Raw genomic sequence first — 13,354 nt, 5'->3', positions numbered from 1 at the left:
TGCAGGTGTTACAGGGACGACCTTTAAGAGCTCTGTACTTATTCTGTTGGCATTAGGAAAATGTAACCAGCAAAAACCCATGATCTTATTGACAGCAATAGTTAAGACAAAAGTAAATCCAATTAACTTTGCTTTTGTATTAGAAAAACCATCACAGGAGTGGTCTGTGAACTGCACTGCAGAACCCACTGCATGCTACTGCATCTACAACTCTCACCACTTCTGATGTTTCCCTTCCCCAGTTTTCAAAGGCACTTCAAGTCAAAATTGTAATACTCCTCCTCCAGGGTCCCCAAAATGTACTAGGCTCCTCATTTGTATTGTTTAATCTTTTATATATATATAAAAGAACTCCTGTCGAATGGCTACAATGATGTTTCCTGGTTAAAAGGTGAACATTTAAAGATGCCATATTCTTCTCAAGGCAGTTAAAGTAAATAGCCAACAGAAAATGGAACTCACAGGTAATTCATCTTTCTGGTTCCAAACTCCAGTACACTGCCTCTGTTCAATCACGGCTTTGATGTTAATTAAAGCTGGCAGCGCCACACAACCTGCTGAGAAACTGGGAGAGCAGAAGAGGAAACGTCAGTGCCAGGCCAGGTGTCAGGCTGCTTGGTCCAAGGAGACCTCAATTTCTCCAGACTCTGTGTACCGCAGACCCTGGCCCCTGGACGGGGTGAGAGCCTTCTGTTCTGCTAAAAGTAAATCCAGCCATTTGCACTAGAAGAAAAATAACTTGTTTTCCCTCCCCTTCTTCCCCAGGCCCACTGGTATATTTCCTGAAGTTACTGAAAACCAATCCCAGTTAAAAAACAAAACAAAAAAATGAAACTCTAAATTTACTAAATAAACCTCACCAATATGCGGGTAAATGCAGTTAAAGAATGCAAACGTTTAAAAAAAAAAAACTCATTTGCTAGGGTAATTTAACTTTAGCTTACTTCCTCAGAAGATAGAAAAATAAAGTTTTAAAACATGCATTTTAAAAAAGAAGGCAGCTTTGGAGAACCAATTAATTCAAATGAAGAGCAGGAATTAAGAACTACTACTCTTCCAAATACAGAAGTTGTAGTATCTGAGTTTGAAGGAAAAAGAGATGTTCTTGCACAAAATTCTTCATTCAGCAATACACAAGACATAACTTCCTTTCTTATTCCCTTCCTTACAGACTATATACCACCATAGTTATTTTTCTTACAAAATGTGCTCCAAGGTATATGCTAATTAGAATAATGATACTCAAAATGTGGTCTCAGGATGGTGCTGATTTATATACCATTTTCGGTCCATAGGAAAGAAGTATAGAATTGAGAATAAGGTTTTTAGAGAATTTCATAACAGTAGATGGTGCTGGCTCACTCCTGTAATTGCAGCACTTTGGGAGGCCAAAGTGGGAGGATTACTTGAGTCCAGGAGTTTGAGACCAGCCTGGGAAACAGTGAGATCCCCGTCTCTACAAAATATATAAAAATTAGCCATTAGCCAGGTATGGTAGCATGTGCCTAGAGTCCCAGCTACTGAGCAGGCTGAGGTGGGAAGATGCCAGGAGGCTGAGGCTGCAGTGAGCCATGATGGTGCCACTGCACTCCAGCCTGGGTAACAGAATGAGACCCTGTTTCAAAAAAAAAAAAATAAAGAATTTCATAATAATCTTACATTAATGCCAAAAAAGGTTTTATATTGCACAAAATAGCAAAAAAAAAAAAAAAAAAAAAAAAAAAAAAGTTTAATGGGCTCAGCTTATCAGTCAAATGACATGCTTGCTCCTGAAACATTTTTTTGCATAGTTCCTCTTATCCCCAGATCACCCCTGTCCAGGGTAGAAGCACTCATTTCTCAGATCTGGAAGTGTTGGCAGCCAACTCTCAGCTGTGTCTGTCTCTTCAGGACTATCCTCAGTTGAAAAGAGTCATCTGACCAGAGTCATATCCAGCAAGTTGCTCCATGTGAGGGTACAAAAGCCCAGCCCTGTAGGCCCAAGTTGGGACAACTCCACAGGCCCATAGCAGCTCCAGAGTTCCTCAGGAATGGGAGAGACCTTGTTGCCACTCTAACACAGTCCAACTTTCCTCTCTGCCCAATCCTGCTGTTTTCATTCTCCCACAGGTGCTGATGTCAATAAACTTTCTGCATGTACATTCCCACTTCAGAGTCTTCCTCAGACAGACTGACGGCAACAATGCCTCACATTATAGCTAATTGCATCTGTCTGCTCCTATGCTAGGATGGAGAACCCTGCGGAATACACCTTATTCATCTTATATCCAACACAGTGCCCACAGTGCCTCGCACATAGCAAATATACAAAACATTTGTGGAATTAAAAAAGTTATTTTCTTAAAACAGGTTCTTAAAATGTTTTGGTTTCAGGACCCCTTTATATGCTTAAATATTAAGGATCTCAAAGAGCTTTTCTTTTTGTGGGTTATATCTTTAATGCATTAGAAATTAAAATGAGAAACATAAAAGTTGCGATTAGTCCATGTAAAAATAAAATACCATGCCATTATTAAAAACAACATTCTTGTAAAAAAAAAAAAAAAAAACTAGTTTCCAAAACAAAAATATATTTGTGAGAAGAGTGGCACTGTTTCACACTTTTACAAATCTCCTGAATGCCTACCTTGACAGAAGACAGCTAGATTATTATAGCTTACTCTGCATTACATCTATTGTGGTATGTTCTTCTGGTTGAGATAAATGAAAAAAAAAAACCCTTGTTTCACACATATGTGTAGCACTACTTTGATCGCTTTGGATCACTGTGGAAACTCCTCCTCAATACCACACCAAAACTGACTTTTCAGTTCTGGCCAAAACTGGTAGTAGTTTTCTAAAGGTTGGTTGCAGAGCAAAATCTGAAACTTTACCATTAAACTTTTTGTACCCTGCTACATTAAAATCCATTTGTCTGTCTTGTACTTTGAATGACTCTTTTACTCATGCATGCTTTTGTAGGATCATACTTAAGACCTTTCAAATGTGACAGGCTTGCTTCATTCACTTAAAAACATGGCTGGGTGATGTGGCACACAACTGTAGTCCCAGCTACTCAGGAGCCTGAGGCAGGAGAATCACTTGAGCCCAGGAGTTTGAGTCCAACCTGAACAACACAGCAAGACTCTGTCTCTGAAAAATTTAAGAAAAAAGATTAAAAAAAGAAAAAAAAAAAAGACTGCCAAAGACCTGAGTGTGGGTAACTGTTAATGATTCTTTCAAGTAAAACCTATTCCATGGCTGGCGTGGTGGCTCACACCTGTAATCCCAGTACCTTGGGAGGCCGAGGCCGAGGCCGAGGCGGTGGATCGCCTGAGGTCAGGAATTCGAGACCAGCCTGGCCAACATGATGAAACCTCGTCTCTACTAAAAATACAAAAATTAGTTGGGCATGGTGGCAGGTACCTGTAATCCCAGCTACTCCAGAGGCTGAGGCAGGACAATTGCTTGAACCCAAGAGGTGGAGGCTGTAGTGAGCTGAGACTGCACCACTGCACTCCAGCCAGGGGACTCCGTCTCAAAAAAAAACAAACGAACAAAAGAAAAAAAACAAGAAACAAAAAAAGTATTCCATGATAAAAAGTGACTAGCTAGCTTATAACTCAAAACAATATGCTTTTTCTCAAGACAATTACCATACTTCGACAAGAAACTGAAGTGCTTTATGTGGATTTCCTATTTTGTCAAATTATTAAGATGATGTGTACCGAAAGGTCAAGATGTAGTAAAACTAATAATTTTAATGTTTCATCAAGAACATCCGTTTTTTAAAAAGCATTTTGGAGAAATGGAGTCTAGCTGTGTTGCCCAGGTGGGTCTCTAATTCCTGGCCTCAAGAGATTCCCTCCACCTCAGCCTCCCAAAGTGCTGGAATTACAGATGTGAGCTACCACACCAGGTCGAGAATATTCTTTCTTTCTTTCTTTCTTTTTTTTAATTGAGACACAGTCTCGCACTGTTGCATGGGCTGGAATGCAATGGCGCAATCTCGGCTCACAGCAACCTCCGCCTCCTGGGTTCAAGCAATTCTTCTGCCTCGGTCTCCCAACTAGCTGGGATTAAAGGCACCTACCACCACGTCTGGCAAATTTTTTGTGTTTTTAGTAGAGACAGGGTTTCACTCTATTGGTCAGGCTGGTCTTGAACTCCTGACCTCGTGATCTGCCCTCCTTGGCCTCCCAAAATGCTGGGATTACAGGTGTGGTTAAGTAAAACTAGCATTTCTTAAACTGCAAGGGTGTGGTGGTGAGGAATCCAGCAAGTATCTGTGGAATTTGTACCACCGCCCCGACTTGTGTAAAGGCTCTAGCAGTTTAATCCACCACTGTTTCTGGACCATCTGTACTAATATCAATACAGTGGAAAAGGCTCTCAGGATCCTGTGAGGTTCACACACCACACTTTCAAAACTGCTTCTCTAAAACAGAGTCACTGCCAATTGTGGTATCTTTTGAAATACCAATTGCACTCTTCTTCAGAAAGACAAAAGTTCTTTTGGCTTTAAATATCAAGAACCAAACAAGTTAAGGGGAGGTGACTAATGCAGTGCATACTTCAATAACAGACAGGGCCAATTTCCATACCTGACACTGAGAGGGGACTCCACGGAGAGCCCCAGGAGGGCACAAGCATCCCGTGTAAAGATGTCACAGATATCAGCCCACTGGTTTGCATCAAGTAGGTGAACATATGGTGAGTTCTCAATCCCTTGTCTCAGGTACACAAGGCTTCCCATCAAAACCTGAATGTCTAAAAAAAGTACCAGCAAGAAAGCATTAGTTTGCTTGCAGTAATAAGCTGCGAAAAGCAAGAATACCCCCACCCATACTGATACAGCCTAAAATAATGTATTAACAGGTCTTCAAAATTCTGGTCCTTAAGCTTGGTTTCTTCCTTCATCTTAAATTAAACAGCATGGAGAGAAAAGGAAAGGAGTGAAAATACTGAACTTATAATTTAAATTCTTATATACAGCATAGTATAATTACCATTACCTACAGGAGTAACAATTATGTCATCACATTATCTCTGATTGCAGAGTTAATGTATTCCTACACAAATACGTGGGGTTAACATTTGCTGCCTTGGCTCTCTGACACTTTGTTGTGGCAAAACAAGCAGCACACAGCCAGGTTGGGGTAGACGAGAGCAAGTGCACACCTTGCTCTTTCTCAGATCTCCTCTCAGTTTAATATGGAATTCCAAAATCTGCAACATCTCTGACTTCTAAGAGGCTTTACTATTTTTGTTTTTGTTCTAGAGCCAGTCAGAGCTTTTCCTGTGATTATCAACTACAACTGTTGACTGGCAAACATGTATTAGCTCTAGATAAGAACCATTAAGTTGGGCTGGGCGCGGCGACTCACGCCTGTAATCACAGCACTTTGGGAGGCTGAGGCGGGTGGATCATGAGGTCAGGAGATCCAGACCATCCTGGCTGACACAGTGAAACCCCATCTCTACTAAAAATACAAAAAATTAGCCAGGCATGGTGGCGGGCACCTATAGTCCCAGCTACTCGGGAGGCTGAGGCAGGAGAATGGCGTGAACCCGGGAGGTGGAGCTTGCAGTGAGCCGAGATCGCGCCACTGCACTCCAGCCTCGGGGACAGAGCGAGACTGCGTCTCAAAAACAAAAAACAAAAACAAAAAACAAAACAAACAAATAAGAACCGTTAAGTTATAGTGGTGGCTATAGCCCTGTTTCAAACATTAATAACATCTGACTCCAGACTCACCTTTTTGATGATTCAGGGCAAATGGCTGAAAATTTTTAGCATACTGTAATGCCTCTCGTTGATTTGTGGTTCCACCCATTAACAAGCTAATAAAGTACAGTCTGTGTAGCTTAAATTCCAAGGAGCTGTTTTGAGCTATAAGCATTTCCCGGTTTGATACTGCCCACCTAAAGAAAAGGCAAAAAAAAACTTTAAGAATAATCAAAAGCATAAGCAATGTGTCTTAAAAACTATTTGAAACGCAGTAAAACAAAAAAGGGGCTTGGTCTGCCATCTTGTGGAAGTCTATGGTAACATCAATCCCTAGGGCCCAGACTTTTGTCAGGAACAACCACCAATAACTGCACCTGCAGAGGCCCTTCAGCCAGTGAAAGAAAAAAGCATTAAAGCAGATGACAATCACTAGAATGACTCTGATGTGTCACATGATGCATCTGAACTTGCACAGGACCACACTTTGAAGCGGTGTCAGCCGTGAGATTCACAATTAGATTGCCTAGATCCACTGCCCTTTTCCTGTAAAACTGGCCTGATATATACAAGCATGAATCAAAGATCCTGAAAGGCAACTATACTTTTAAACTTTCAATAGTTGCAAGATTTTGTGTTATTCACTTTGGGATTAAAAACAGTAAATACCGTTATTTCCCCCCAAGGTGCTTTCAGTCTGATCAGGAAGATAAAGCTAGACAAATATCATACAGTAAATCTTACTGTGCAAAATGATTTGTACAAACATAGTTCTAGTAAGGGAAAAAACAAGATTCTATTTTAACTGAGCCAAAAATACAGCACCTCAGGCTTCTACAGAACAAACAGTTGGAATAATCAATCTTGAACTGGTACTACCAGGTCAGGTGAGGGCAAAGGCAGGAAAGTATATAGTTAGCTGTTAAAATCAAATTTTGCGATAAGGGAATAAGGAAACATTACTTTATTTCTCTAAATATATTAACATATAGAAGCTGTTAGCATTATATTATTTAATTTGACCATCAGTTAAGACAAATACTCCTCACTTAACCCAATTCACCAAAGACCACTGGAATCTGAACTGGGTAAGAATATAAAATCTGAGTAACTCCACCAACTACAAGAGTAAAACCTTTCAAGTTATTTATAATGAATTTGCTGATTGGGATTGGACTTCACAGAGCTGCACTTTTACCGGGTCCTAACCTTCCCAGAAAGGGCTGCACATGTAGATAAACATTCTAATTAACTTGCTGATGTATTCACATCTTACAGTCAAATCATGACGCTTCTCTGACTTCAAAGTCAGTGATTTTTAAAAATATTAATCATCTGGATCTTGGAAATACTTACCTAAATTTGTAAGCCTTGGTTCCTTGCCTGGCACTAAAATGATGCAGTCAAGTGGTAACACCAAGTGAGGTAAACCTGCTGACAATAAGGTACTTTTTTTTTTGAGACAGGGTCTCACTCTGTCACCCAGGCTGCAGTGCAGTAGCGTAATCCCGGCTCACTATAGCCTCAGCCTCTTGGGTTCAAGTGATCCTCCTACCTCAGTCTCTGAAGTAGCTAGGACCACAGGTGCATGCTGCCATTCCCGGCTAATTTTTTTAAAAAATGTTTTTGTAAACATTATGTTGCCCAGGCTTTGTTTGAATTCCTGGGCTCAAGTGATCCTACTGTCTCAGCTTCCCAAAGTGCTGCAGTTACAGGTGTGAGCCTGGCCAACCAGCAAAGTACTTCTGGCAGTGGTCTTTTGCGAATGCCCTACATCAATCAACAGTACCAACAGCACTGTGCTTTTTGCAGTCGCTAGCCTGCCAGTCTCTAAGCCTGACAGGCACCTTATGGATTTCCAGTTCCAAGTAGTGCATTTAAATTAAGTCACTTTCCAAAAGTTTATACACCCCTTCACTCATAAAAGCATAAGTCTGTTTTCCTACTAGCAAATAAGGAAAGGCAGTAAGATTTTTCTTTTTTCTGTTTCTGATATGGGGTGTATGTGTAAGGGCTTGTAGAGCCAAAATACCGGAGCTATTTAATAGAGTAACTACGAATTTTAATTTTAAAAAAGTCGATAGAAAAAAGGAAAAGTTCATAGACACGATGCGGTCTCAGCTTAACACTGCAACCTCTGCCTCCCAGGCTCAAGCGATTCTCTCACCTCAGCCTCCCAAGTAGCTGGCACCATAGGCGCACACCACCGCACCCAGCTAATTTTTTGTAATTTTTTGCACAGAGAAGGTTTCGCCATGTTGCCCAGGCTGGTCTCGAACTCCTGGGCTCAAGCAATCCTCCCGCCTTGTCCTACCAAAGTGATGGGATTACAGGTGTCAGCCACTGTGAACAACTTGAAAGTGTGATATATACAAATGTGATGAGATATAGACATACACACATTTTTTTTTTGAGACAGAGTTTCACTCTGTTGCCCAGGCTGGAGTGCAGTGGCACGATCTCAGCTCACTGCAACCTTTGCCTCCCAGGTTCAAGCCATTCTCCTGCCTCAGCCTCCTGAATAGGTGGGACTACAAGCATGCACCACTGCATCCAGCTAATGTTTGCATTTTTAGTAGAGACAGGGTCTCACCGTGTTGGCTAGGCTGGTCTCAAACTCCTGGCCTCAGGTGATCCATCCGCCTCGGCCTCCCAAAGTGCTGGGATTACAGGCATGAGCCACCACATCCGGCCAAAAGTGTGATATATTTTTAAAGTAACTTTTAGACACCAGAATGTTTAACAGCAATGACTCTGGGATTTCAAGTATTTTTTATCAACTGCTACACCATGGGCTATGACTAATCAGAACAAGGCACCAACTCTTAGATCAGCACCAGGGGTCTGAAACAACCAGGAAGACACACCAATCAATTCCAGCTGAACAGCACTGATAACAGTCTATGCTGTCCTATATTTTCCAGGTTTTCTGTAATGAACATGTATTAATTTTATACTTTAAAAGGTAATAACTTTTTAAGCTAATGTAAAAGTAAAATGTCTTAACTTCCTTTTAACGAACAGGCCTATAGAGTAATTATAAATTACTTTTCCTGAAAGTTATGAATTATCAATTTTAGCTTTATAAGCTAGAAACACCTGTACTCCACTTAACCTGGAGATGCATTTATTTAGACAAATATAATTTTTAATGTACTATTTAAATTTATGTTTGCACAGTTTCAAATTTTCCTATAAACAAGGCTATGAAATAAGAAAAAAACTAGCATTGCTTAATTCCTCCCCTTTCCTTGCCAAGAAATATTTAGAAAAGTAAGTAGATACCTTTACAAAAAGGAACTGGGAGGGAAAAGACAACACAAAACCCAAACTCATACAACACAAGATTTCACATTTCTTAAAAGTCGTATTTCTTTTCATCCTATTCGTTTTGAAACAATGTACTATCCTCATTTAACCTCTTAATATTATACTAAGACTAAATTATACAAGGCAAAGGACTTCCAAGCTTCTCCCTCCCTGGCAAAATGTCTAAACTAAGGATGAGACACCCATTTTTAACTCTCCCAAACATTTAAGCACATGTAAACAATTAAGGTGAAATCCTCACCTGACATGATAGGACCTCTCTCTTATACCTCCAGGACCGTACCCAGAAACCAACATTTGTATTTTGTTGACTTCAATTCCCTGGCCACAGTTAAGTGGCCAAATAAGCATAGGTTTTATTCAAAGTCACTCTCCACAGCTGCCTCCTAGTAAGAAAGTGAATCTATTTTTAACTCTGTTCACTATTCTTCACTATTCTGTGCCTTTTGCTAAGCTCTGGTATCAAGAGTTGCCTTCTGTGATGATCATCGTTAACATCTGCCTTAATGAATCATTGAAATCTGAGTACAAACTTCACAGCAGCATTCTTACTCACAATAACATCTTCCTCAGATAGCTTAATATTAGTCAATTCACAATTTCTGAACATGATAGAAGCATCTTTTACTGGCAGTGAATTTCTTCAATATCCTGGTAATTACCATCTTCTTTCCATAAGGCAACTATTATCAATTTGGTGGGAATAGTAGCCAAACCGGGACACACACACACACACACACACACACACACACACACACACACGAAGTAAATGTTCCATCTAAACCACAAGCATCTTGCTATTCTAGTGCAATATAAGTGAAAAGATGGTGAAGCGACTTTACCCTGGTCTTCATAGTGACAGGACTTTTCCGATATGCTTTGTACCATTAGCTTCCTGTAGGCTTAGGTCTTGCCCTAGCTTCGTCTTGCTGTCATCCTTTTCAAATCTTTCTAATCACATTCAATTTCACTTCTAAGATTTTTCTTGTTGCCGAGTCCGTCTTCCAATTATTCATTTTTTGTAAAATGTCACATGGATAAGGGAGTTAAGGAGGTGACACAACTACACACTTGTTGCCTGAGGGTAACTGACAGTAGATGCGCAGTGATCAAGAGCGAAGTGACAGAACTGGTCATGACCATGATGCGCCTGTTACGTCCTGATGTATAGACTGAAGAGCTGGCAGAGAAGTCTGTATTTTATACAATTGCTCACAGCTAATACATCATGGTGACTGAAATCTGAACTGTGTTGTTGGCAGCCAGGTGTTATTGAACTAAACTGTGGTAAAAACGAATTTATGTATCTTAGAAACCTGCAAAGACTGCCCACAGGTTCAGCAAAGAATACAAGGGATGGGTGCGGTGGCTCAGGCCTGTAATCCCAGAACTTTGGGAGGTCGAGGTGGGTCGATCACCTGAGGCTGAGAGTTCGAGACCAGCCTGACTGACATGCAGAAACCCCATCTCTACTGAAAATACAAAATTAGTCGGGTGTGGTGGCGCATGCCTGTAATCCCAGCTACTCAGGAGGCTGAGGCAGGAGAATCGCTTGAACCTGGGAGGTGGAGGTTGTGGTGAGCCAAGATCGCGCCATTGCACTCCAGCCTGGGCAACAAGAGTGAAATTCCGCCTTAAAAAAAAAACAAACAAAAAAAAAAAACAGGAGAGAAAGAACACAGAGATCTCAGTGGTAAGAGGTTACTTTATAAAGACAAGGAAGTTCCAGATTGATAAAATGAGGAAAGATAAAGTTTGAGAAACTGAGCAGGTCAGGGTGTCTATGGCTCATTCTCATAAATCTTAAAGAATTACAAAGAAAATGAGATTAGTTTTCTATTTCTCACCAAAATGATTCCTGCCCCTGCCCCTACCCCTTCCTTCCTCCCCACCTTTTTTTTTTTCTTTTCTTTTTTTTTGAGACAGAGTCTCACTCTATTGCCCGGGCTGGAGTACAGTGGCGTGATCTCCGCTCACTGCAACCTCTGCCTCCCAGGTTCAAGTGATTCTTCTGCCTCAGCCTCCCGAGTAGCTGGGATTACAGGTGCGTGCCAACACGCCTGGCTAATTTTGTATTTTTAGTAGAGATGGTGGGGGCGGAGGGGTGGCAAGCAAACTAAAAATGCAGTGAAATTATTAACTCTATAATTTTTTTTAAAAAAATTCTGATCCCAAATTTCCAGCGTGGACCACGAGAACACTGTCACCTTTGGAATTACTCCATTTACGGAAACACTGAAGACCCCAAAAATGACAGTAAGATCAACAGTGTCACCCTCTGTGCACTGCCACTACATTCTTCTGATGAAGAGCCTTTTGGGGACTTTCCACCAACAAACCCCAAAACAATATTACTTACGAGAAGACTAAGTCAGAAGCAATCCGCATCTATACAATTACCCAGCAGAAATATTAGCATTAATTATCCAAATTGTCAGGCCTGTGAAAAGACTTGGCACACGGTTGCCTCCATATTTAGCATTTCTACATCATTCCAAAAATAAATACAAGATTTCACCTTCATAGTTAGCGGTTCTCCCTCAGGAACCTAACACACAGCATTAGTGGGCTTATCTCTCTCATCTTACAATTTTGCCGGCCTGGTTGGGTGTCTATTTCTAGTAATACTGGAAAAAAAAAAAGCCTCCTGCCAATCCCACAGCACATTCCACTATAACCTTTCACAGCATTTTAAAGCCTTACAAAAACCTCTTTTTCTAATTTCCTTTAAGGCTATACTCTTGGGGGTAAAAGCTGAAGTTCAGGGTGAATGAATGACATTTATTTTTACTCCACAGGTGTGGACCTCGTGAAATGTCCTTAGTAACATCAATCAAATGCTTAAAAATTCAGAGAATGGCAAACCTGACAAAAATAAAAATTCAGTCAAAAAAGTGAGGAACTCCATAACTTTGCTTTAGAGATTGAAAAGAACACTTAATGTTTCATTTCTTAGATATTTTCAAATGGTAATTTCTCAGCTACGGGCTGAGTCCATTGCTGGAACTACTACCATTAAACTCATCTCACAGTTGGTGTGAGTCTCTGTCCTTTTCACATGCTATTTAAGAAACCACACAAACTATGGTATTGCATATCTGACTCTATTTAAAACACACACACACACCCCCTTTTATTTAAGGTTCTTAGTAATGCAGCGATTAGTAAGAGCTACAAATAGGAGTGGTCACCATATTGGACAATATAACTCTACAGATCAATGATCTTTTTAAAATACTTAATATGACATTGCCTTATTTACGGCACAAAAAAAAAACAAGGTATTTTATAAACCTAATACTAGACTTGCATTTTACAAGCACATGTCCAGTGTCTTTCCCAGGTCACCTTTTTCTTTTCTATCATGCGTGTTTAGCCTCTCAGTTAGTTTAGCTTCTTATGTTTTTAAACATTTATTCTCAGGGACCATTTAAATTTTCTCTTTCTCTAGTCTCAATTTCTCTAGTCACGGCTTGCGCACTCATTTCCAATACTGCCCAAGTCTTTGGTGAGGATGTATTCAGATAATGTCTATTCTTCTTCCTAAGGAATACCTACAGTCTTGGAACTTCTATAAACTTTCACCAGCAACGAATATAAAATAGACAATAGAAAACAGTGTTATCAATGCAATGTTTTTTCTCTTCTGGCTTTTCTATTCCTTCTTTTCTGTATCCTTCTGAAAAACGGCACCTCTTTCTACCTTTCAATTAGCTTCTCTTTAAGAGGTATGGTTTCTCCACCAGACTTAGGGCATAGAGAGTGAGTTAAAACGTATCCATTAACTCCTTCGTCTTCTGCCTTTTCAAAATTAAGACCAAAAGGTGGGGGAGGGAAGAAAAAGAAATCAACTTCTGGAAAAAAATCCAACTTGTTCAAGCCTTGATTGTTCCTTCTGTTGGACTGGCAAATATATCAGAGCCTTGTTTCCTCTGTGGTTCTATGTGGCTATTAAAATGTGCCTGAGTCAGGGAGACCACTCACCTACAAGAAGCCACGAGTAGGAATAAGAAAACAGACACCAGGCCGGGCACTGTGGCTCATGCCTGTAATCCCAGCACTTTAGAAGGCCAAGGTGGAAGGACCGCTTGAGCCCAGGAGTTCAAGACCACCCTGAGCAACAACATAGTGAGACCCCATCTCTATTCAACTAAAAAAAGCCGGGTGGTGGTGGGGGGGGAAGAACACTAGAAATTGCTGAATCACTGTTACCCTCATTTCCAGTGATAGTCAAGGCCCTGTGATCAGGCACCTCTGCTTGCTTCCTCCAATTTCATTTTCTAGAACTATTTCCCGCTTATAAACAGTTTTACCCAT

General features: G+C 40.6%; 1 protein-coding gene across 1 annotated transcript in view; it reads right to left on the bottom strand.

Annotated features, from left to right (window-relative positions):
- The window catches only part of LOC105496015 (required for meiotic nuclear division 5 homolog A), a 60,706-nt gene that overhangs the window by 6,575 nt on the left and 40,777 nt on the right, over positions 1-13,354 (bottom strand). Inside the window, exons 5-7 of the mRNA XM_011766036.3 lie at positions 5,738-5,904; positions 4,584-4,749; positions 463-565 (exon numbers count right to left, since the gene is read on the bottom strand). Coding sequence (XP_011764338.1) covers positions 463-565; positions 4,584-4,749; positions 5,738-5,904 — 436 coding nt within the window. The remainder of the gene's footprint in view (positions 1-462; positions 566-4,583; positions 4,750-5,737; positions 5,905-13,354) is intronic.

This window comes from Macaca nemestrina, chromosome 13 (genome assembly GCF_043159975.1).
Source record: "Macaca nemestrina isolate mMacNem1 chromosome 13, mMacNem.hap1, whole genome shotgun sequence".
Lineage (NCBI taxonomy): Eukaryota > Metazoa > Chordata > Mammalia > Primates > Cercopithecidae > Macaca > Macaca nemestrina.
Note: the sequence above shows the minus strand (reverse complement) of the source record. Positions and strands in the feature narration are given on the sequence as shown.